We start from the raw sequence: 25,615 nt of genomic DNA, 5'->3' as shown, positions 1-25,615 counted from the left end.
CTGTCAACTCCTCCCCTTTCCCACCAACTCCTCCCCCTTCCTCTCCAGGGTTAGGGTTTCCCCTCCCCGCTACAGCCCTCCTCTTTCTTCTCAAGCCCTTCCCCTTTAGCTCCACCCATTTCCCTGGAAGCCCCTCCCCTTTCACAATTAACTCCTCCCATTCCCTATGCAGTCCCTCCCATTTCCCCTCCAGCCCCCCCCCCCTTTTCCAAAAAACCTGCAAAGGCTCAGGTTCATAAACAAAATGGAGTTACTTCTCACTGTGGAGGATTTTTCATAGTGAAATAGCATCATCTAATGGAAAAAAAAAATGATTACACCATAACCCAATGAGATGTTCCTTTAATTAACTGCAAATGTTGAATGTAATTAACCGAATTGTTGCCTTTTTTATCTCGATTGCAGTGTCCATTCTACCTTAGTTACATTTATTTTGGCTATCTATAGCTGCAGATGCAAAAGTGCATCTTTTCTGTGGAGAGCCATTTTCCTGTTCGTTAACATAAAACTTTTTCTTGTGGTGCAGATTAAAGTAGGAGGTTTCTCAGTAGATACCTGAACAGATGTCAGATTATTTGAAGCATTGAAAATCATGCAGAACAACAATTTACCTCATGTTATTTGATTTGAACTTAAGGCGATCCACTAACTCAGCGAGTTTCAGGAGAACTCTTAAAGATGCTGGTTTAAGCATTTTTAACACGATGCTGGTTTATATATACAGTACCAAAGCCAGAGGGCTGCTTCAGGGTAAATGATCAAACCAAGTTTTAGGTTAACAGAGAAATACTTGCATTGCAATACTCTCTATAACCTTCCAGCTCCAAAGCAAAATCTTTAACATAGTGCTCATTTTAATCACATTTGACGGGATTATATGAGGATATTCGCTGAAATTCTCACACAGCACATAGTAGGCTACATTCTTTTCCATAATTTTAGCTTGAACTAAAGGACAACTTGAAGCATAAAGTGCTGCAGTATGTGAATGTAGTGTTCTGCAACATTTATGTTATATTAAAATAGGTTAGTAAGGTTTGAGGTAATACAGAAAAGCAATAACTGCACCACAACACACACAGGTCACACAGTGACCTTACAGACGGCAACAACAACTGTTGCAGACACAGCAGAATATAGGAACACGATTGCGAGACCTGGCCTCTATTAAAAGCACACTATTGCTAATAAGGCTTGATATAAGATCTGTCACACACACACACACCCCCACCCCATACACACACACACACACATACACACACATGCACACACTCTCACTCACTCACACACATGCACACACAGACACACACACACACACTTGCACACACACACACATTCACACACACACACACACACATGCACACACACACATACACACATACACACACACTCTCACTCACACACACACACACACACACTTGCACACACACACACATTCACACAGACACACACACACATGCACACACACAGACACACACACACACCCAGACAGATAGTGTATTTAACCAACCGCCTGCACTAGATCAGGGCCTTGGCCTTTGCCTCTGCGCCGCGGGGGGCGGCGCTATGCCCGAGGAATGAGGACTGCTGAGGGAACTCTGTACCCCAAATTGTCAAGAGTAGGGCAGGGTGAGATAAGATCTGAACTATTGTAATGAATAAGTACCTTTGTGTTCATAGTAGAAGTTGTCTACTAAGCTGATATCCTGTTATGTCAACCCTTCAATAAAGTACCCGTTAGACTGAACTCCTACTTCTCCGTGTCTATCTGAAGCCTGTGAGATGACTCCTCTCTCTCTAGTAATATCAAATGTAGGTAAACAATTGGCCCACTCGGCCACGCCAACACCTCCTTGTTTACACTACATAAATGGCGTTGTCGAAACGGAAGACCTTCAGAAGTTGCAGCAGACAGACAAACGGCGGCATCTGGGTAATGTATATTTTGCCCTAAACCAATGTCAACCTGTCTGTGTTTTTCTTTGAAAGTCTGTTAAACTTGCGTGCTTGTAAAGCAGAATCATAGACTGTCAGGATAAAATCTCTGCTAGTCGTTATAACTGAATCTTGGCTTTTCTGGAAAATGTTAAGAAACTTGTTTAGTTGGGAAGAAAGAAATGGTTGTGTTGTTTTACCCATACTGGCCACTCTTGCTGTTTGGTTCCGTGTTTTGACATTCCATTTTGTAATAAATATCGCTGCAGTGTGATGTGCTTCCCGTTGAGGAAGAGGAAAAAAAAATAATAAAAGTACTGAGATACCTGTCGATGAAGTTGGGGCCCGTCCACGAGCACACGAACCTCTGACTGGTACAGAGAGATCCGTTTTCCACGGTGGACAGTACGTCAAAAAAGACATTATTACACCCGTAATGTCTTTAAAAATAAATAAATTGTACAATTCGGGAGAGAGACATTTGCTGTTCTAATAAATGACAGTGTTACTGCGTCAAAGTACTTCCAGTTAAAGTCTGGGATTGCTTTGACGTTTTAAAAGTAAGCAGCATATATCTGTTTCTTGTCTATCGAGATTTCAATTGATCAAGGTCTTCTCTCCATATAGACATTTACACAGAGTCTAGGACGTTGATTACCGACAGATGAAGGGTTGCGCTTTAAATGTGATTAATAATAAAAAATAAAGAGTTGAAAATTAAAGGGAATAATTTAATTTGAAAAAGGAATAACAAGTAAAACTATTGCTGTTTGTTGCGTTGATTTTTGGTATAATTGTATAGTTGTTGTGTTGGTTCATTGAGCAAAGAGTGGCACTGAGTTGTGTACAGCCTGAAAATTTCTGTGGCATGGTTGCCAGTTTAAAGGAGAGAGCAGTCAAAAGTGTTGATTACATCAAGATTGTTGTGTGGGGACCGAGACCCGCCTCAGTAGTCTCCTCGTAATAGAAGAACCCCCCGCTCCCCCCTCCTTCCCGTTTTTGCTCTAAGCCTGAGTGTCAAATATGCAGGCAGGCTAATAATAGCTGCCTGTAGCCGGAGGGAGAGACTGAACAGTAGCTCTGATTTTTTATCTTAAAAATCTGTAAGAAAGCATTAAAGTAAATAAATTGATTAGGGAATAAAATATAATGGTACATTCTTTGATTTGGCTTAACATAAGAATTGGTTTGTACTGAAAATAAAGCATCTAAGTTAAATTGCCTGTGTTTTAAGACACTGGAGATATGATAAAATGAAACATCTAAGTTAAATTGCCTGTGCCCTTAAGACACTGAAGAGACATATGAGATAATAAAAAAATAAAAGAAGAGGTGACATGTGTTTAGTAAGAATTAAACTAAGTAAGAATATGGGTTTGTTAAACTCTGTGAGTACAGGTGTTAAGTGAACTAAGTTAGCATAAGTTTATTGAAACTGTGAAAATACCTTACAGGGGTTTCAGTGATATACGACAAATAGAGACAGTGGAGTTCTTTCCACTGATATGTAACCATTTGTTTCTCAATTGGGATTTGAGAGCTGTTAAAAGCGTTAAATTGCATTGTCACCTGTTAATTGAAACATAGTTCTCTGAAACATGTGTGAAAACGTGAGTGTACGTTGTTCATGTGATTGAAAGAGGATGAAAATGTCTGTTTTGTTTGTGAAAAATGTTCAGTGTTGAAGTTTAAGTAAAAATGATCTCTTAAATCTAGTAAGAATCATTGAAGTGTGATTTGCCATATTTTATTTCCAAAAAGAAACCAAAACAGAATCTTTGATTTTGTAGGTCTAAAAAGAGCTAGATTGAATTGTTAGAAAAGGGTTAGACCTGTTGAAATTTACTAAAAAAATTAAGTTAATAAGTGATTTTAATTAAGGTTTACATCTGAGTAGGCTAAAAAGCATGCTCTCAGTTACAGTAAAAAACAGTAAACCTTGTGGTTTTTGGGTAAGTAATAAAATCTTTTGAATAACATCGTGATTAACTTAAAAGTAAGAGATTTTGGGAGCAACAGTTTTGAAGGTTTGAGAATCCCTTGGTTCTATTTTAAATGTGTAACATTTCCTTTTTTCTCTTCCAGAAGCTGGTTAACTGAGAGTGCACTGGAAGAAACGATTACAGTGCACTGCAATGTAAAGGTTTAGCATTTGGGTTGAAGAGTTAGATAAACAAATAAATCCCCTTTTTAGTAAGAATTCACTATTGATAAAAGATTATCTGAAGTCTATTCTAAGAGAAATTATTATGCTTGCAATTGGTTTTGGGGCACTAAAATTCGAAGGTTGTCACAAGTCAGAATACCTTTTCTCTGCCCAAAAAAGAAGAGGAGGACACAAAATGCATTTAATATCAAGAAAGAAGGAGAGAAAGTATAAAGACGAAAAAACAAGTTGCCTGGCATTACCGATGCCGCAAAAAGACAATTTACAAAAGATATTTGAAAAACAAGATGGACTAAGATGCAGAAGACACTTAGCCTGAAGCTCTGCTCAGCTCAGAGCAGTTTCCAGTTTCAGTTTTGGTCCTGGAGCCAACGCATACCGGCAGGGATCGCTCTGCCAATGCCAGACTGAACTACAAAGATGGAGGCGTGTATGCACGTGGCTAAGTAACACCGTGCCAAAAGTGACATTCAATGCCCTGTTGTGGACTACAGGATGGGAGAAAATACAAGAATGGCAAGTTATATGTGCCATAATGACATTGCTGACTTTCTGCCTTGTGTTATAGGAAAAAAGAGACATTGAAGGAGCCGATGAGAGGGGTTTCCTTTGCTTCTGAACTGAAAAAGTGGACATTCCTTCTGTTAAAGGAGGGTGGATTCAACTGCTGTCCACTTAAAAAAGTGCAAGTACTTAAATTGTGACAATTTTCTGATTAATGGTGTTTTCCCCTAAATGTAGATTGTGCAAGCAAGCAAGCAAATGGATAGGTCTGCTTTGGACATAAACTAATCTAGTTATGGCTTTAAGACAACATAAGATTTTGTAAAAAAAAAGTATGTAAGATTAAAAGTTTAAAGGACTATTTTGATAACTAATAGGTTTCCTCTTTTATGCATTGAAAAAAGTATGTTTAGGGTTATTTCCAAATAAAAAATACAACTAGTGTTTACCGGTTTCAAATCAATAAAAGATTGTGTTGTTGCTTTCTCAGCCAAAAAGAAAGCAAGCATGACTGAGAATTATCACTTTAATGATTTTTCAGACAGAGATTTAGTGTTTTAGATATTCCCAAGTAAAGAAGGTTAAAGATAACAAAGTTAATAAAGTTAATAAAGAATAGATATTCCCAAGTGAAGAGGTATTAAAAATATTGATGAAATAATTGTTGATTAAGTAGGATTTTGAACCAATCTTATTCTCACACTTTCAGGAATACCTGAGTTTTTTAAGGGTTGCTCTGTACATTTTACCGATTCAAGAAATGGGATTTTTTGAAAAAGGGTTAGCATTCTAAATTTATTAACCGTTTTGGGGTTTTGTTGATAAGAGGGCTGGGAGAAAGCCACATGTTTGTTTGTTCCTGTTTGAATACAATTGCTCACACAAAGTGAGAATCTTGTTTTTAGCTGAATTTTTAACTTAATATGCTTCCTTTTTGTGTTTCAAATAGGAATTTGAAAAAGGAGGGAGAGGTTAAGAGAGCACATTAATTTAAAAATAATAGAAGTACATGTTAAAGAGTTTAAGAAAGCACATTAATTAAACATAATATAAGTAAATGTTGAAGAAAGGTAATAATTACAATATTATGAGAAGGCCACATAGAGAAAACACTACACAAGCAAAGTAAGTTTAAGAAGAGAGGATGATCAAAATACTTAATATCCATTTAAGTTAATAAGTAAGTTATAAGTAATTTATTTAGGGTTCAGGATCAACACTCCATTAAATAAAGTAAGAACAAAACATACTTGTAGTGTTGTTGTTAATGTCATAATCCATAGCTGTTCCAAAAAGTATTACTGCACAGTTGACATCAAGTGTGATTAGAGTACACGTATGTGTATTGATACAGTAAACCTAGGTAACAAAATTAAGTAAGACAAACACAAACTCCCCAGAAGTTATTTAGAAGTGTGTCAGGTAGGATTCTTTTCCCTATCTGTCTTTCTCTCTGTCTATATCTTCTCTGATGGCCTCGATGAAAGAACTAGGTGCAGAACCTGATTCCTGCTGTGAGAGATTGGGAAAATGTCGTGCTGAAATCTGATGCTAAGCTACGCTCTCAACTCGTGCTATCAGCGTGATGTCACTGCCGTGTCCAAGTCGTGATGTCACAGGACAACTGACAGCCGAAACCGAGAGGGGGTCGCTTTCGCAACTACACAGCCCAACCCAATCCCAGCCAGAAACCAGGGGTCGCCAACTCGTCTCATCCAGCTTGTGCAGACAACTTCACAACCAGCGAGAAGGGTGCCACCTGTCGGCCTGGAGAAGCAACTCGACACTGGTCGACGAGAAGTCCCTTCCAACAGAGAATCGAGATGCAGTCGTCAATGTCGTCATCTGGAAATTCGAGAGGGGTCGCTCTCGTCTCCCCTTCAAGACGTTCGAGTCATGCACCAGTCATCAATACCCAGCTAAGGCACCAATGCATGGGTGCACTGGGCTTCCCCACAGCATCCCCAGAAATGGGGGGAGGCTGTTGTGTTGTGCTTTTCGCACAGAAAGAATTGCCTGTTTAAGCAATTCTAAAAGTATGCTCGTGTCGTTTCTCGCAAGTGCGCGGGTATTTGCGGGACTGGACAATGGTCCGAAGAACAAAGACTGAAAGAATTATGAAAGTCATTATATGCTGTTCAATTATTGTTATTGTTGTTGAATTTTAAGAGGGTCTAATAGGGTTTTATTAAGTTTCATACTATATAGTAAACAGTGGCCACTGTCGTTTTATTTTGTCAAAGTTTATCATTTTGGTTTGTGATTTTTGTAGAGTTTAAGGGTTGTGCATTTTCCATGCAGGATAAATGTTGAAATTCTTTGGTGCACCGTATTTACGGTGCAAGGAGGGATATGTAGTGTTCTGCAACATTTATGTTATATTAAAATAGGTTAGTAAGGTTTGAGGTAATACAGAAAAGCAATAACTGCACCACAACACACACAGGTCACACAGTGACCTTACAGACGGCAACAACAACTGTTGCAGACACAGCAGAATATAGGAACACGATTGCGAGACCTGGCCTCTATTAAAAGCACACTATTGCTAATAAGGCTTGATATAAGATCTGTCACACACACACACACCCCCACCCCATACACACACACACACACATACACACACATGCACACACTCTCACTCACTCACACACATGCACACACAGACACACACACACACACTTGCACACACACACACATTCACACACACACACACACACACATGCACACACACACATACACACATACACACACACTCTCACTCACACACACACACACACTTGCACACACACACACATTCACACAGACACACACACACATGCACACACACAGACACACACACACACCCAGACAGATAGTGTATTTAACCAACCGCCTGCACTAGATCAGGGCCTTGGCCTTTGCCTCTGCGCCGCGGGGGGCGGCGCTATGCCCGAGGAATGAGGACTGCTGAGGGAACTCTGTACCCCAAATTGTCAAGAGTAGGGCAGGGTGAGATAAGATCTGAACTATTGTAATGAATAAGTACCTTTGTGTTCATAGTAGAAGTTGTCTACTAAGCTGATATCCTGTTATGTCAACCCTTCAATAAAGTACCCGTTAGACTGAACTCCTACTTCTCCGTGTCTATCTGAAGCCTGTGAGATGACTCCTCTCTCTCTAGTAATATCAAATGTAGGTAAACAATTGGCCCACTCGGCCACGCCAACACCTCCTTGTTTACACTACATGAACCTCTTGAGCCTTTTGGAATTGTATTAAATTTAACCATTATTAATTCATTTTTATCAATACCAGTCAACAAATTATTTGCCAACTTTTGTATGTGCAAAAGTTACTGAACCCTGAGCTGCATTGCTTAAATCAAGCAGGTAAACACAATCAGGTTGGACAAATTGAGGAATGAAATAGACCAATGTAATGAGAGATCTTTAGGGAAGAAATTGGGCGGCACTAGATACAACAGGCCAGACTGTCATGACTCACGGCACGGCAGCCTCTCCTTCTCCTCTGTGTGTGTTGTCTGTTTTCCCTTGTCCGTCTGTTCCTCTTGTTCTCCCATTTGTTTGTCTTTGTGTTGGCATGTGGGCGTGGCGGCACACCTGGACAGACTGCTCCAGGTGAGGATCGTTGGATAATCAGACCCTCTCTACTTAAGCCACTGGACTCCAGTAATTCCAGAGTCCAGCCACTGGACTCCAGAGCGGTAAATTACCCGAGATCAGGATTTCTCTGTTTGTTGTTTTCCACGTCTCCAGTTTGTGCTTGTTGCTAACTCAGCTCTCGTTCTCCTTCCATGCTAGTTTGCCTCCACCGTTCACCTTTCCTGCTCGCCTGCCTGAGGTTTCCGGATTCCACTTGCCCATGCTTGCTACGCCACACAGCCGTCCAGTGTCCTGCCAGTCTGTTGCGGATCCCAGCTTTAAATAAACATTGTTCTAAACTGACTACCTGGGTTTCTGTTCTGCTCTTGGGTCCAATCCCGAGCTATCATGACAGAACACTCTGGCCAACATAGACCCAGCAAATGCAAACCCAGTTCACCAGGCGTTGGCGGCGAGATGTTATGTCCTCGCTGAAGGAACTCTCCTCGAACGTGGCGACTTTGGGAGGGCAGCTCTACGGAGTCATCACGCAACTAGTTCCTGCAGCCGCATCCGTTCCTGCTCAACAAGACCCAGTTCCAGCACCGGTCCTGCCGTATGCCCGAGAGCCTCGTGCCCCCGCACCGGAGCGCTATTCCGGAAACTTTGGGGTATGCAAGTCGTTTCTTCTCCAGTGCTAGTTAGTTTTTGAGCAGCAACCCAGCTCTTACGTCACGGACCGGGCCAAGATTTCTTACGTCATAGGCTTACTCTCTGGACATGCTTTGACTTTGCCGTCTTCTGTGTGGGAGAGGCAGTCTGCCGTATGTTTTGTTTCCTAGCTTTGTAGCAGAAATGAAGAAAGTTTGACCATCCGTTTCAGGGTAGGGACGCTACTAAACGTCTTCTTCAACTTTGACAGGGGGCTCGCAGTGTTGCAGAATTTTCGGTGGAGTTCAGGGCTTTAGCAGTGGAGGCAGGGTGGAACAATGAGGCATTACAGGGGTTTTTTCTCAACGGATTAACCGACTCCGTTAAAGACGAGTTAGCGGTGCGAGATGAGTCAGCAGACTTAGATGAGCTCGTAGCCCTAGCTATCAGACTGGACAATTGTCTCAGAGAGCGTCGCAGGGAAAGGACCGATCGCTCTCTAGGACCTTTTGTTTCCCATTCCTCTCCAGCTGGCGCTGGATTTGCCTCCAGCTCCCGCACCGTTGAGTCGCCTGTGTTCCCTGCTTCTTCCTCTCCATCTACAGAGGAGCCCATGCAGTTGGGTCGGAACCGACTCACTCCTTCCGAGCGGAGTAGAAGACTCGAGGGTGGATTGTGCCTCTACTGTGGTGAGCCTGGACATCAAAGGTGTTCCCGTCGGTTAAACCCAAGCCCTCACCAGTCGAAGACGGGGTTCTGGTGAGTAGCACAGGTTTGCCCCGAAGACGCATTAACATTGAAGCTAGTATTTTCCTTAACGGGAATACTTATCAACTGGTGGCCCTAGTCGATTCTGGTTCTGACTCTAATATTCTTGACTCTAACTTTGTGAAGCACAGTCAGATAGTCACCAATCCCATTGTCCCACCGCTCAAAGTAAATGCCCTCAATGGTGATGTTTTGGCCCTCATTTCCGAGCAGACGCAGCAGTTGCCTCTTCTATTGGCTGGCAACCACAGAGAAAAGATAACTTTCCATTTAATGCCCTCCTCACATGCCCCCCTAGTGCTCGGGCTTATCTCTGCTTCGGAACTCGAGGCCATGGAGAAATGCATCACAGAATCACTTGACTCAGGTATCATTTGCTCCTCTTCCTCTCCTTTAGGAGCTGTTTTTTTTAATTGAAAGGCAAGACTCTGAGACCATGTATTGACTTTCGGGGTTTGAACACTATTACAGTTAAAAACAAGTATCCTCTGCCTCTTATCAACTCTGCTTTTGAGCCACTCCATGGTGCCACTGTTTTTTTAAGTTGGATTTACGTAATGCTTACCACTTGGTTCGCATCAGGGAGGGGGACGAGTGAAAGACTGCGTTTAACACCCCCTTAGGTCACTTCGTGTACCTAGTCATGCCTTTTGGTCTAACCAATGCCCCAGCAGTGTTCCAAGCCTTGATAAATGACGTGCTAAGAGACTATTTGAACCATTCTGTGTTTGTCTACCTCGTTGATATCCTGATTTTTTTCAGTCTTTCCTCCGGCCATCATCCCCAGTCCAATGGCCAAACCGAGAGGGCTAGTCAGGACCTGGAGACGGTTCTGAGATGCATCTGCGCTCACAACCCAGCTTCGTGGAGCTCCCATCTCACCTGGGTTGAATACTCACACAACTCCCTGACGTCGGCTGCTACAGGTATGACACCTTTCGAAGCTTCTCTGGGCTGCTTACCACATCTCTTCCCCACTCAGGAGATCGAGATCGCCGTGCCTTCGGTCCAGCACAACCTGCGTAGGATCCGCAGGATCTGGAGGGATTCCAGAGCTGCCTTGATTTATTTAAAAAAATAATTAAAGTGCTAACAAGCGCGATGTGTGCTTGTGTATGTTCATATCTGCACGAAAGGCCGCGATTTGCAGTAAATAAATGTCCACATGTGTCTCTAAGTGTCTCCGTAGGCTATTTAAAAATAAATCAAGCAAGTAGACTAATAATAACATTAATTAAGTATTGGTTATCGCATCACAGAAGGCCTATTGGCCTATAATAAAAAAAACACCACCTTAACTATGTTTAAAGTTTAAAAATGTTTTGAATGAAATGCAAACCTCAGTGAATCATTTGCTCTTGTTTCTCTGTCCTGAGATTCACACAGACTGAGTAGTCTTGTTTAAATGTTACAAATTGAGCTAATAAACTGAACTTTGAATTTTTTTGCTGCTGAATTTATCTCAGCTAATTTTTGTTATCTAATTTGATAATATGGTGATTGTATGCAGAATGCTTGTGCCAGAAACTCATACAGTGGTTTTGTACATATAAATAAATAAATATTAGCAGGTTCTCAATAGTATTTCAATTTAGGGGGGGGGGGCGCGAAAAAAATTCTGTCCCCTAGGGGGGGCATGACAGAAAATAATTGAGAACCACTGGTATACACTGTTTCCTCTGCATTCTTAACACACTTAATATGAATACATTTATTTCACAGTTAAATGTTATTCCATTTAATGTCTTTATTGATAATCTCCTTGATTACAGAATGTAAAGTCTGGATCACAGGTACACTTTTGACTGATAAAACATGACAAACAGTACAACACAACAACCATCATAACATCTGAACCTATAGGCCTACCGAGCTTTCTTTCGTACTTGTTCAGTGTATATTTGAGTGTAGAGATTTGACAACAACCACAAGTATCCAGTTACCGACTAGACTTTATGATACAACAAGTGCCTACAAATAACTTGAATCATCAACCAACAATCAAGTTCTCCTTAGGTGTTCATGGATAGGTCTTTATGAAGCACCCTAGCGCCATCAGAGAACTTTGCATCGCTTCAACTCGACCTTGTCCTTTCTTTCCGTCTTTACTTTATTTCTGTTACTCAGCATACATAAACGGGTGGAACCTATGTTCTGCGAGGCCTACATGACCATTAGAGCTACACCAAGCATGTTTTGAGCAATTTTTTTCAACTTGCTTGGCTGCATAAGTCACGTCCGATACAGATCAACAACAGTGACAGTCACACAAGAAAAAGTCATGATAAACCACGTGAGGATGGAACAAAAAGATGCCAGGTCAGCAGCTGCTGGTGTGTCAGTAGCCATATGAGGGCATAGCTCCATAACAACATGTATGTTCTCAATGTTTACGTTCACTGGCGGAGTCAGGGGTGTGAGCCCCATCAGTTTTTACAAAGTACAATGAATGACATGCAATGCAATTAAGGATGGAGTCACTGCGTGTAAAGGTTAGCATTACTGTACATCAGCAGGTTGAAAAAGGTTGCATCTGCTGATTTATTAATAATAATGGATTGGAATTAGCACTTTTCTAGGCACTCAAAGCACCCTTTACAGGGTTCCAGGTTCCATTCATTCACACACAGTCATACTGGTGGTGGTAAACAACGATAGTAGCCACAGCTGCCCTGGGGCAGACTGACGGAAGTGTGGCTGCCATTCAGCGCCTACGGCCCCTCAGACCACCACCTCAAACATACAGCAGTCATACACATTCACACAAGGCAAGGTGGGTGAAGTGTCTTGCCCAAGGACACAACAACCATTACACAAGTGGCAGGGCAGGAATCGAGACGCCAACCCTTCGATCATTGGCCGACCCGCTCTACCACCTGAGCCACAGCCACAGTTATTGCGCCACCCGCCAGTTTTGGACCGAAAGCTGTGATGGTTCAGCTGTGAAGCACCACAGCGTTTGGTGCAACACCGGCCAGCACATCAGGTGATCCAAATCCAACACACCCAAAATAAACAGGTGCATGCTGGGTCTGGCTGAGCTGCTCACGGTGCTCCAGCGCCGCCGACTTCTTGGTCAATTTAGGAACGTGTAGGTTTGCACAAGAATCACAGAATGCATTCAGACAGGTGAGTGCAACAACAAACTCACTAATAGATTGGTCACTCTTCTACAACCCCTGCATGCACACACACGTGTATGTGTTTGCACTATGTGTAAATAATGTGCACGCTCCGTCTTTTTGAATGAAAAAAGTCTACATAGTATTTTTGTGGGCTGGAGCTGCTGTGTGGAGTGGACTTTATATTGTTCAGCCGCATACATCTGTTGTTTGCATTGATCACGTTTTATTTGGCTGTTCAAGAAGGGTTTTTTTATTTAATTTATTTTTTTATTTCAATAATTTCTGTATCTTTGAAAGCTTTTTCACCTGCTGCGGTGTCCATAGCCCTTTTTATTTGTTGTCTGTGGTTTCGTTTATTTGTAGGAATTTTGTTCTCTAGTCTGGTTGATTCTAGGATGTTTGTAGGCCTATACAGTAAGTTTGGTTGTTGCAGGCACAGGCTGTAAAAGGGATTGGAACTTTGTTGTGTTGTAATATAGCCTATTGTGTGTGTAGGCTATATTGTATATTTTGTAGAAGATGTACGCAAAGCTTTGTTGCTTCATTCATCTTCTACCTCAACATCTACTTTTTTACCACCGTCCTGGCCACTTGGGACCCTTAACAAACTGACGTATTTTACTGTGTACTAGCACCATAACCGGTGGAAACTGTGTATTGTTATTCACCGCTAGGTGAACTCCAGCAGTAAAACAAAAAGAAGAAAACAAATTCAGAGTAGGTTACCATTCTGACCAATGAAATGAGTTCGGGGCGTGGCTTCCGGTGGAGCTCCACTTTCCCCATGGGTCGAGAGGCACCTATTTGCAGACCCATGGGGAAAGTGGAGCTCAAATAACTCATTTTAAAAAGTGCAAACACATTAAAATACACAACTCATTTTAAAAAGTGCAAACACATCAAAATACAAATACAAAATTCACATGAACTTTTTTTGTTTTATTTATAAGAGTTTATATTTTTATGTGATTTGTGTCTTTCAGTGACCCCCACATTATTATTGTGTGTGTGTGTGTGTGTGTGTGTGTGTGTGTGTGTGTGTGTGTGTGTGTGTGTACTTTACAGTACAATCATTGAATGAAGCTGTCAAATGTACCGGCACTTATAGCTGTCAAATTTACAAATCGTCTTCTAAACCAATGAAATTGAGAGTTCATGGTTTTCCACCAATGAAATGACGTTCGGGGAGGGACAACGCTTTTGACCAATGAACGAATGAACTGAGTTTGGGGCGTACAATTCTGACCAATGAAATTAGTTTGGGGCGTGGCCCCATCCTATTTCCGGTGGAGCTCCGTTTTCAATGGTTTTCCCCATGGGTCTGCAAATAGGTACTCTTGCATGGGTCTGCAAATAGGTGCCTCTCAACCCTTAGGGCCCGTTGGTCCATTTTACGGACATTTCATTTTTCTTTTTTTGGATAATTTTGGCTGTGTTCATGCATATGGCATGAAAACTGGTAAGGAAGTGTATTTTTATATGATAATGTTATTTCCAGCTCAGCTCCTACAGTAAGGCTAAAATACACTGTATACAAACAAGAGTTACATTCAGACTGCTAAGGTCCATAAAACGTCCATTAACACCCATTCAAACACCATTTTTTCAACACACTGCCATTAAAGCATAATTGATGCATTTTTTTATATCTGGGTGTCAATCTGGGCTTCTACCTTGGAATTGATCATTTTTACTACTCTCCACCATGTTACGTCATTATGACCATATTTGGCATATGGAGAAAAAACAGGCTATTTCCACTAGATAGTCACAATCCCCCCTTCCTCTCCCTTTAGCTTTAACCCTGAGGAGTGTGTGTGTGTATGTGGGTGTGTGTGCACGTGTGTATGTGTGTGTGTGTGTGTGTGTGTGTGTGTGTGTGTGTGTGTGTGTGTGTGTGTGTGTGTGTGTGTGTGTGTGTGTATCCATGACCTATGACATTATGAGCAAAAGGCTAGTGGTTTTCAAGTGGCACTGTTTTCATTTACTCTGAATCCTCCTCCAGAGCTGGGATGTTTCCTCTGACTTTCAGTAGTGGAGAATTCAGTTGGCCCCACCAACACCCATACACAGAGATATACTCCTGCAGCCACTGGAATGGTACAGGGACCCACCTGTTACGCGTTAATGGAGGTTTCAGACACAGTGGTTGCGTTCCGAATCTCATACTCTTTCTTTTTTCTATTCTACATACTACATCCGACGATAAAAATAATCTAGTTAGGATGCAGTAGGCATACTATTGGGACATACTTTACTCTCTTATTTCATCATAACATTGCGCCTTGATCTTGCATCTTGCTTTTATATCCGTCGCATCCCCGTTTGTTTTCATATGGAGGCTTCGTCGATGTTACGTCACTTCACGTGCGCACTGGATTGTGGGTCAGAATCGCCCAAATAGGATGCACTTTTCAACACTAACAATCTTGGCCGCATGAAGTAGGACATCCGGGTACTTCTAACCATCCTAAATCTGGCCATAAGAATCGGGACATCCTAAATCTTTTTTCTACATACTATATAGTAGAAAGTATGCGATTCGGAACGCAACCATTGTCTGTGTCAGATTCCTATTACTCGCTATCAGAATCAGACTCCATCACTGTTTCCAAAGCTTTATGTACTTCTTGTGTAAAGGCTCCCTCCATATTGCCAGGTAAGAAATAACTAGTTCCACAGTTTGCTTTGTATAAACTCTGGTTTCAATGGCAGCTGTGTAAACAGCTCAACGACTTGTTATGTGTCTCTGACGGCTGCACCTTCGATGTGATTGAAGATGGCCCATGTTTTAACTTATTTGAAGCAGTGCACTGCACATGCTTGTGTGTATGGACCTCAGGTAGGTGTGTGTGCTGTGCATTTATATAAAGTCATCTTTAGAGGGATTTTGAACCTCTGCATGAAAAACTACACATGGAACAGAGTGAATGAAAACAGTGCCACTTGAAAACCACTAGCCTTTTGCTCATAATGTCTAGGTCATGGGGATACACACACACACACACACACACACACACACACACACACACACACACACACACACACACACACACACACACACACACACACACACACACACACACACACAGTCTCTCTCATACACACAACTTTATTTAGCCAATGATGTCCCTGTTACACTGTTCCTGGCCCGTTCACTGTTCACTTCTGCACTGTTAGCCCGGATGTTATATCTAATTAAAATATTTATTAGAATGTACTTAACGATTTGAGTTTTATTGCATAACTAATAAATGTTAGTATATTGTACTTTTTTGTAGACATATTTGTATGTGTGAATGATTTTAAGTTGAATGGCTTGACATTTTAAAGTTTTAGTCATGGTCACCTGCATTTTTAAGTTTTAGACAGTCTGTTGAGATGGAGCCTATTTTTTCAAACATTCAGACATGCGCAGATCGGTCGTCACGTACTTGGCCGTGCTACGTGAGTGACTCTCACTCTACGGAACATGGTTGGGGAGGAGGTGGTGCAGCTGGTCCTCGCTTTAGAGGCTACGGTTATTTTCATCGGACTTATCGTGCTTCTTGTTCTCTGCACACTGCTGTGGTGAGTAACTATTTTATCCCTGTGCAAACCGTGTTGCTATCTTGTTGTAATAGCCTAATGCACGAGGTTTAGGCCTACGTTAGCTCACTGCTAGTCGCGGAGCTAGTTAGCTTACTTGCAACTGTTGCTGATAGCCAACCATGTGGTTAAATAGTTTAGCATCATGGTCGGAGCTCAACTTTGAAAACGTAATTTTGATAAACATGTGCCAGAAGATTCGAAAGTGACCTAATATTAATGCAGAAGATGAAGTGTTTCCCCCAGCATTTATCTTTTTATTTTTTTCATTGGCATGCTGTAGTGCTGTGTATATCCACGTGCAGATGATGCAGGCCCTTAATCAGGTGTGTCGGAATAGCTTAAAATGGTTATAGATATTATTAGTTATGTGATTTATATGATTGTGTGTCCTAAGTAGGCCTACTAGCTTTTTACATTTGTCTGTAGAAAATGAATATAGCAAATTGCTACGACACAATTACTTAAACCATACAATTGTGACTTGAGAGATTCTCATTTTTATTTTTTGTATAGCTGAATAGTCTTCGTTGTTTTCATTATATGCTCTATATTGAAGCAGCGCGATCCGCGATAACTTCAGTGCAACCTCAGCCATGGCAGAGCGTCAGTCTCCGACCCCCTCTCCCCCTAAAGTACAGTCAGTCCCCGCTCCGCTCCACTGAGTCACCGTCAGCTCGACGGTCCTTTTTTATCAAAGCTCTGAACGTGAAGCTCATCTCCCATCCCTCTTAACGCTGACAGTTTCTGTCGCCATCAGCTTTCAATAATAGATTAAATCGACTTGATCTGCAGATAATTCGCCTTTTTAGTTCATACAATGTATTTGTAACTGAGATTTCAGTAAAACATATTATTTTTGTGCATATAGATTAGCCTACTTGTCAATTACTAGATTATGATGTGTTCTGCTATGCCTATTTTCCCCTTTTTTTTTACTTTCTGATGGTCAATGTCTTTAATTCAAAGGGATGTTGTCAACATTTTACTTTCTCACATGTTATATGTGTGGAAAAACGTATTATGGTAGAGCATTTAATACAAGTTTAGCTTTGACACAAAATGTTGTCATTCCTTGCAGTCCTTGATATCCATATTTCATTACTGGGCACTGTGTGGTTAAGGCCTGTCGTATCTTTCACCTGCACTTGAAACAACATTTGAGGACATTTGATAGTGTGTACTTTTGAATAGTTGCCTAAAATGTTTGTGTTCTTCTTAACTACCTCCTATTCAGGCTCAAAGAGAGGGTGACCTCCCCAACTCCCCAAATTGATCTCAGCAGTTAAAGGTATGTTAGCTGTGCTTTCACATTTAACAGTTATACTCAGTATGTGTATGTATTTTTTTAGTTGGAGTAAAAGTTTTAAGCTTACTGACTGTGCCACAGTTGGATTACATCAAAAGCAAATACATTTTAGAAAAGGAAAATTAATTGATTCCTATCTTGTGACTATTTACGATTATTTCAATGCTCATTTCAGCTCAGTCACCTGACTGGATAGAGTGAATGTCTTATTAACTTTAACATATTTCACATGTAGTGTTGTTTTAAAGGTGGAGTCAGTGATTCTGGACAAATATTTAGACGAAATATATCAAAAATGTAATTTACATAAGTTGACAAATGTGAATTGTTTGAAACAGTTTTTTGTTTGTGTTTTTCTCAAACAGTTCTAAAGGTGCCAACACACTGCACATCGCCGCGCGGCGAGTTTACAGCGAAAGTCAATGTATTTCGAGCGCCGCCGCGCGAATCGCCGGCCGGCGGCGAGGGGTTCGCGCGGCGCGAATGGGGCGGCGGCCGCAGAAGTTGAAAATATTGAACTTTTCGCCGCCGGCCGCGATAGCCAATCAGCGCTGAGCTCCTCCCGACGTCACTCACTTCGGGACCACGTGCACATTCAATGAGTCATCGGGCGGCGGCGGACACAAATGAGCCAAAATTATCAGGCGGCGCGGAACCTGCGATTCGCGCGGCCAACCGCCGCGCCGTGCAGTGTGTTGGCACCTTCAGGATGGAAATTAAGCCTTTAAACATCACATAATGTGACTATTACAGGATAGTTTCATTGTATTCAAGTTTGTTTTTGTTCACAGCCAGAGGCAAAACATTTCCTCCTATCAATCCACGGTTGATGGACCTCTTCAGGAAGAAGAAAGGTTCTACCAGACAGCTTTTAACTCAACTCTTTAGTCAGACAAAGGTGGGTTCATTTGACTAATCTCTCTGTTCATCCTTGCTCCTATCTATTCAGTCTTTTCTCTCTTCTCTTTTCTCCACACTTTTTTATTTCCTCTTCTCTCCTCTCCTTACTTTATCATCTGCTATTGTACTCTTCTATACTTGCAGTCCTGAAAATGCACAATTTAGCCATAAAAGATGGTATGTCAGCTCTGGAATTTATTTGATAAATACATGTGAATATCCCAGCAAACTGTGTTGTACTGTTCACTATCTTCTAGACAACACAGCCAACGGATATCAGGTGCCTTTGCCTTCGGGGATTACCTGTCATCTTGGGGGATGATCCGTCTGCCTTTTTCAAGACCTGCTCTGTAAGTAATTGTTGTACATTTAGTTAATTTAATTTAGTTTGTTAATGAGGACTTGTTTATTAATTCTCAGAATCATTTAATTGGCTTTCAGTATTTCCCAGACTTAGACTTGTTTTTTATGGACAAACACATTTTAACAAAGATTTTCGAGTATCTGCGTTGTTTATTTATGACATAGCTGAAACTGGAAAGATTTGACTATTGAAAATTAGCTCAAATTAACATTGGACATAATTTTGATCTTGGATTCTTCCTTCTGTCTTTTACTTTGTGTATGTCTGTCAAATCATTTTCTAGCTAGTGTGCCATCGAATATGGTTTGGTAGATTGGCAGCTAAGGAGAGCTAACCCACTTTTAAGTCCAAGTTCTGAAAAACCTCTCCCAGAAACTTATGTTGTATGACTCCCTTTTAATATTTATCCACATGTACACACACACATACACACACACACACCCCGTACTGTCAATGGTTAAAAGTTGCACTCATGTCAACTGAAGGTTGGTAATAGCTCCTTGGCTGCCAAGCTACAAAATCATTCATTTTAATGTACATATCCAACTATGGCAGTTGACAAAAGGTCCGTTTAAGACCAGTATTGTTTTAATAATAATTTTCAGTGCCATTTATATTGTACAAAGCTTTTCATTATAAACATTCAGAGGTACTTTTGGGTGACAAAAGCAGCATTAGCTCACTATGTCTTCTCCCTGTGAATCTGTTTCTTGTTAGGATGTGGACGACAATGACTCCTACAGCCAAACTCCAGTGGGGATCCTCAGCGTCGATCAAGAAAATCCTCAACTCAACCCTTCCGGAGTAGGAGTCGTCTTGGAGGGGAGTGTGGTAGTGGAAGATCTGGCCAACCTTCCTCAAGCCTTCTGTGTCCTTTTCGGACTGATTTATGCCCTTCACCTGGACTATCCTAAGTACATGAAGAACACTTTCCACTTCATCCAACATGTAATGCTCAACCTTGGAAGGAATGTGATAGGGGGCAGGGGTATTTTCGAGCTTGAGGGCTCTCAAGCTAGGACACTTTTATAGTAACATGTTCAGAGTTGGGAATAACGCCGTTTAAAATAACGGCTTATATTGTTTTGATGTGTTTTATTCAGTGTGGATGACATTTTAACTGTCAGTTAGCGCCGTCACGTCAGTCAGCCGGAGCGCCTGTTTAGGGAAGTTTCTTTTTCTTTCTCTCTGTTGTGTGTGTGCACGTTGCCGCTGTAACCACCTATCGAAACGTGAAACGTGCTCTCCCTGAGTTTGTTTGCATCGCCCTTGTGAATAAGTGCGTGGAGTTTCCCGATCTCTATAAATTATAATTTATGCACATTATTAAACGGCCGCGGTTCGCCGGTTGCAACAGCTGTTTAGCGTGTCATCATGAGCCGAATATTGCTATTGTTATTTTCCTGAGATCTGTATGCTGCTGTGCATGTTAAAGAAGGAAATAAACATAGGATAAATCCTTACTCCTCTTCTCATTGTTTCATGCTTCATAGTCTGACGTTTTTGGCCTTACGTGGTGTTTTAGCCGACACCCCTGAAGTGAGTCCAGTGATATTAGCAGATCAGCACGGTACATCCAGCTAAAGATAATGTTCCTTGAATTTGAAGTTTTATTTCCAAGAATATGGTTGGTTGGTTGGATTTAAATCAATCTAAATAAGAATGTACTTTTGTTGTACTTTTTTCTTTAACAAATCAATCATTTAAAGTATAAATAAGAATATTACTCCCAAACTTAAAATGTTAAGTGGAGAAATTGGGTAAATCAATTGATACTACAAGAGATTTTAATTTAAATGAAATTTGCATATAATCTATTGAACTTAAAAATAATACTCACACAAACTTAATAATTAAAGTGAAGTTATTGTGCAAAGCAATTAATACTACAAAATATTTTAATTTAAATCAACTTGGCATTATTGTATTGAACTTAAAATAACAATTGCAATCAACTCAAGTTTTAGTTTTACATTACTTACTTTTTTAAGGCAACCGGTTTACTGGAAAGTTTGAGTAAACTCTACTTGTCCGGGCTTACAGTGTGGATAATAACAAAAAGAGTGGAAAATGTGCCTGGACTGCAGGTGAGGTTCTTTTCCTAACACAAAAATTCAATTTATGATTAGTACTGATGTTGGTTTAAAATTCAAGCCTAAAAAAGTAGAAAAAATATCGATGTATAATATTTTTTATAGCTACACTCTAAAAAGTGTATTTTTGAAAAGTTGAAGTAACGCACTGTTTTGAATAAGTCTGACTCAGTTTTCTGCTTTAGCGATGGCAACGTACTTTTGTGGATTACATCAAATTGAAATTGTACTGTACTACATAGACCTGACATTGACTTGCTTTTCTTATGCAAATGAAAGCGCTTCAATTAGGTTTTCCTGTCTAACGTCATGACGTGGACGTTTACGTCAACGTCTTTTTCAGCTAAAATTTTCCTGTGAAGCCGCCATGTTTTCTCCTCGCACTCGTCTCGCACACGGTCACGGCGCCCCAACAAAACGGTAAGTTTAATACAGACAAAGTAATGTTTTACAAATGAAATGTTAATTGTCGGATAATAAATGTTCTGCCTGTAATGGTTACAGTGTTTCGTCTTAAGGTTAACTAAGCTAAACTGAGCCGGACCAGCAAAGTCATGCTGTGTCCTTCAGGTTAGCTTATAATTTTCGATTAATTTATCTGATTCTGTGAGAAATTGTTGGCCATTTGTTCAAACCACTTGTGTGTACAACTTCCCGTGGCATTTAAAGGTGATAGTTTGGCTGTTAACTGGTCAGTAATTAATTGCATTTTGCCAGCGGACACATGTAGAGTGAACGGTTAGTAATTTGCGCGCGGTGCTGAGTGCTCTGCTCTCCGGGTTAGCATGCTGTGTAGGCTACTGGTAAGGCCAGATACATTTACATTTATTTACCACCGAGCTGCGTGCGCCTGTTGTTCAGTACACCGCGTGTGTGTGTGTGTGTGTGTGTGTGTGTGTGTGTGTGTGCGCGTGTGTGCGTGCGTGTGTGTGTGTGTGTGTGTGTGTGTGTGTGTTACTGCCGTCACCGCATCCGCTATCAACGTTTTTAGTATGAATACTCAGGCAGCACCAATGAGAGTCGCATGTCGTTCTGATGAAAGCACGGAGGTGAGTCCGGCTGCTAAATAAACAACACCACTACTATTCCTTCTATCATTATTAGTTTGCTAGCGGACAGGTAGAATAAACTGAACTGCGCCCGCGTGTCTGTTTGGGCCATTCGTTCCTGCGTGTGTGTGTCATGTAGTTCTCGTGACAACCAAACACTCAACCTAGCTGTGAAACGCAGTGATAACTGCCTCTGTGGCTTGTTTGACATGGAGGCAGCAGCGGTGAAACCCCATAGTTATACGTTTCTCGGTGGTTAAAGCATTCACCAGTCCAGCTCATATTAGTTTGCTATATCGCAGCAGACTGTTTTCTCCTTCTATACCACATTTGGCTTAACATTGAAATGAAACGCCACTCCCTTAGTTAATATTAATGCATTTTTAATTTTCTTTTCATGATTCTTTCCCTGATTGGTGGTGGTTACTTCAGGCCGGGACACAAATAATTGAACTACCCAAAGGTAAGTTAAACTGCAGTATTGAGTGCTAAATAGAGTGCTATTTATAAGGCTTCAATGTGGCTGTGTGTAGCCACATTCAGTTTACCACGCAGGGTTAGAGTACAAGTTACTGCACCCTGCCAATGGCATGTCTTTTTTTATGTCAGGCAAATTGTTTTTCCAGTTCAGCCACAGTCCTTTTTAAAGCCATTTGTAGCCCTCATTATAAAGGTGTGCGAAGGATTCTCGTCAGAAGGGTTAAACAGTGTGAAAATGAAAACTCATGTTGGGGAGGTGATAGTCTCGCAAAGCCAGACCAAACTACAGCAAGTAGTATGGTCTGGAAGCATGCCGTTTAGAGCCGTCTATTCGGGGCTGGCCTGTTTTTATTTCTTTAAACCAATCACAATCATCTACGGCGGGGCTAGCCCCGGGAAGCAGCCAATGGAGGCGTAGCGTTGTTAGCCGACGCCAGCGCTTAGACGCTGGCGGAAACGGTTCAGCCAGACTAGGGAGGTGATGATAAGAAAAATGTAGTCAGGTGACACAGCTTTGTTGTGACAAATGGCCATAAAAAGCTTATAGCCACTTTCAAAACAGTGGCAAAGTGCTGTAGCATAATAACACATTTAATACTGAGATTGTATACAGAGTGAAGTAATTTGCATTTTCTTTTATTAATTCACTATTTGTTTTAGATCCATTCTGAGTTCCTGTGGTTCATGGCTGTTCCTGGGTCCATGGCCCAGTTACAGTCACTCAAGTCAGCCGATCAAAGGTGGATCAACAGGCCAAATGACGGACACTTTGGACCAGGTACATCTGGAGCATCAAACAAAACAAGTTTCCTTTGTAGCTTAGAGGGTGTCAGAGTTTCCCTATCTTTTACAGATACATAACAAGGGCAGACCATTATAGTGTCTTTAATATATGCAGCTCATGTTTCACCATCACACCATTGAGCTTACATTTATTTTCTAATGAAACTCTGGCATTACAAATGTCCATTTATTTTTAAATAAATTGTAGGATTTAAGTTTTAAGAGTGTCTTCGATTATGAAACTGATTGAATTGAAAATTAATCAATATCATGTTGTCCTAGACTGACGACATTCTTCTTCGGAGGGAGTGTGTACCGAAAGCCTTCATCATCTGCCTCGGAGAGGATGCAGATGACTTGATCAAGGAATATCCGGTAAGCTTCAACAGTTACACTTTTATGCAGGTTGAACAGGTGTTATAAAGTTTGGTCTACTTACGAGCGTAGTTCACGTCAACCGGGTAACTTTAATCTTTCATCACTCGTCCATGGCTGTGACTCATGCCCAACGGTGACTCTGCGCGTGTGTGTATTAGTGTGCGCGCGCATGTTTGTCTGCAGTGCCGATACACACACACACACACACACACACACACAGAGGAACAGACAGATTCGGCAGACTAGCTTTTATCATCCCCAAATAGTTTGTAAAATTAATAAATGCGTGTCTCCAGAACATATTTAAAAACTGTATTAGCGGGGGGGGAGAGAGAAAGGTTTTCGTTTATTGATTTTACCTAAATGGTTTTGATTTACTAACCGGTTACACATGTACACGTGCACACCCCTACTCTAGATTGCAACAAATATGCAAAACATGATTAGAAATTATTTGATGTACTGTTGTACATTCATACGATAGAGGTACTAGTATAGTGAAAAAGTAAGTCAAGGGCCCTGAAAAAAATACAGATAAAATCAAGACACAAAGTATACTTGAATTACTCATTAGAATAATTAGTGCATTTTCACAAAAATGGACTCAAGACTAATGCCAGTGATATTATTGTACCATACAAGGTTCATAGTTAGTTACTGCATACAAGTGCAAATTGATGACAGTGATGTTTTGTGTCATGTACTGTAGGACTCTGGAGCAGCTCGCCATTGCAGAGTTTGTCTTTCGAAAGCATGGGGAAGGACCGCAGGAGCCACCTGAAAACATGGGCCTCTTCATCGAGGGTGTGGAGGTTTTGCATGGACTGACCTGAACCTAGCTTTTCCAGCACCCCTTTCTTTCACTTTTGAGGTGCTCCAGAAAATCATCATGCATCTCAAGCAACATAAGATGTCCCCCAAAGTCTAAAATCTGTATGGCAGACTTGAAAACAGTGACTACACATGAGAGACAAATATTCTTCAAACCACAAGGTGATATACACACATTTTGTCACACGTTTTTGGAAGAGCAGGTGAAAGGTTCCATTTTTGTTTCGATATGGTCCAAAAAGAACAAAACACACTGGCTGTAGAGCAGAATCTATGTTTAGCACGCACAAGAATACATAACTTTGGTGTTTTTGATGGTTTTATGCATTACTATGCACAGAGTTTGTCAGATTTAAAACTGTAAAATAAGTTCCTTTTTATATTTACAGAAATCTCAATATTTATTATCACTTATAAGTAAAACCATTTTTGGAATAATTTTTTCAAACTTATTTTTAAATATTAGGTGAAATGTTGAGATGGTATCATATTGACTTGGAGGATTTTTATAACTTTAACTGGCGGCTGCCAGAAACAAGGAAAAAAGGACAACTTGCATTACACACCGTGTTTGTCTGATTTAAAACTGTAAAAAAAGAAAAAAACCTGTGAGTCATTACATTGAGAAACTATCAATATTTCATCTTAGTATAAACATATTTGGATTTACTTTTTCAAACAAATTTCAAAATTAAAGGTGAAATGGTGATAGTATATTTATAATGACTTACAAGATCTTTTTTATTTTTATTTTTTATTTTTTTAAAGGTGAAGTCACCGATTCCTGAGACTGCTTGTAGTCCTAATCACTTTCTCAAAAATCTGTAAATATATCCTCACGATCTGTCAGTATTTTTGCGCTGAAAACCAATTCAGTGTCTTCCATTACACTGCCTATGCTCTGTAAACGGGCATGTGGCTCTCCGGTGGGCCCCTTTTGTTAACATACCCTTTGTTTACATACCAGTTTGCTGAGCCTAGGCTGTTTTTTTCACCACACAATTTAAAACTATGTAAAAAAAAATACCAAAAGTGATTTGACAACAAGCGGTCTCCAGAATCCCTGACTCCACCTTAAACTGACGGCTGCCAGAAACATGGAAAAG

The 25,615-nt window shown here is 40.8% G+C and overlaps 1 protein-coding gene across 1 annotated transcript; it reads left to right on the top strand.

Moving 5' to 3' along the window:
- The first annotated feature begins 21,337 nt into the window (after window positions 1-21,337).
- Window positions 21,338-24,841, top strand: LOC307262395 (uncharacterized protein). Its single transcript, XM_080043262.1, has 4 exons — window positions 21,338-21,408; window positions 23,178-23,295; window positions 23,583-23,675; window positions 24,388-24,841. Exons 1-4 carry the CDS (start codon window positions 21,356-21,358, stop codon window positions 24,457-24,459), a joined length of 336 nt encoding a protein of 111 aa, XP_079899388.1. The 5' UTR covers window positions 21,338-21,355; the 3' UTR covers window positions 24,460-24,841.
- Window positions 24,842-25,615: the final 774 nt, after the last annotated feature.

This window comes from Ammodytes marinus (assembly GCF_949987685.1).
Source record: "Ammodytes marinus genome assembly, chromosome: 16".
In the NCBI taxonomy this organism is placed as follows: domain Eukaryota; kingdom Metazoa; phylum Chordata; class Actinopteri; order Uranoscopiformes; family Ammodytidae; genus Ammodytes; species Ammodytes marinus.
The sequence above is the reverse complement of the archived record's forward strand: the minus strand, read 5'-3'. Positions and strand labels throughout refer to the sequence as shown.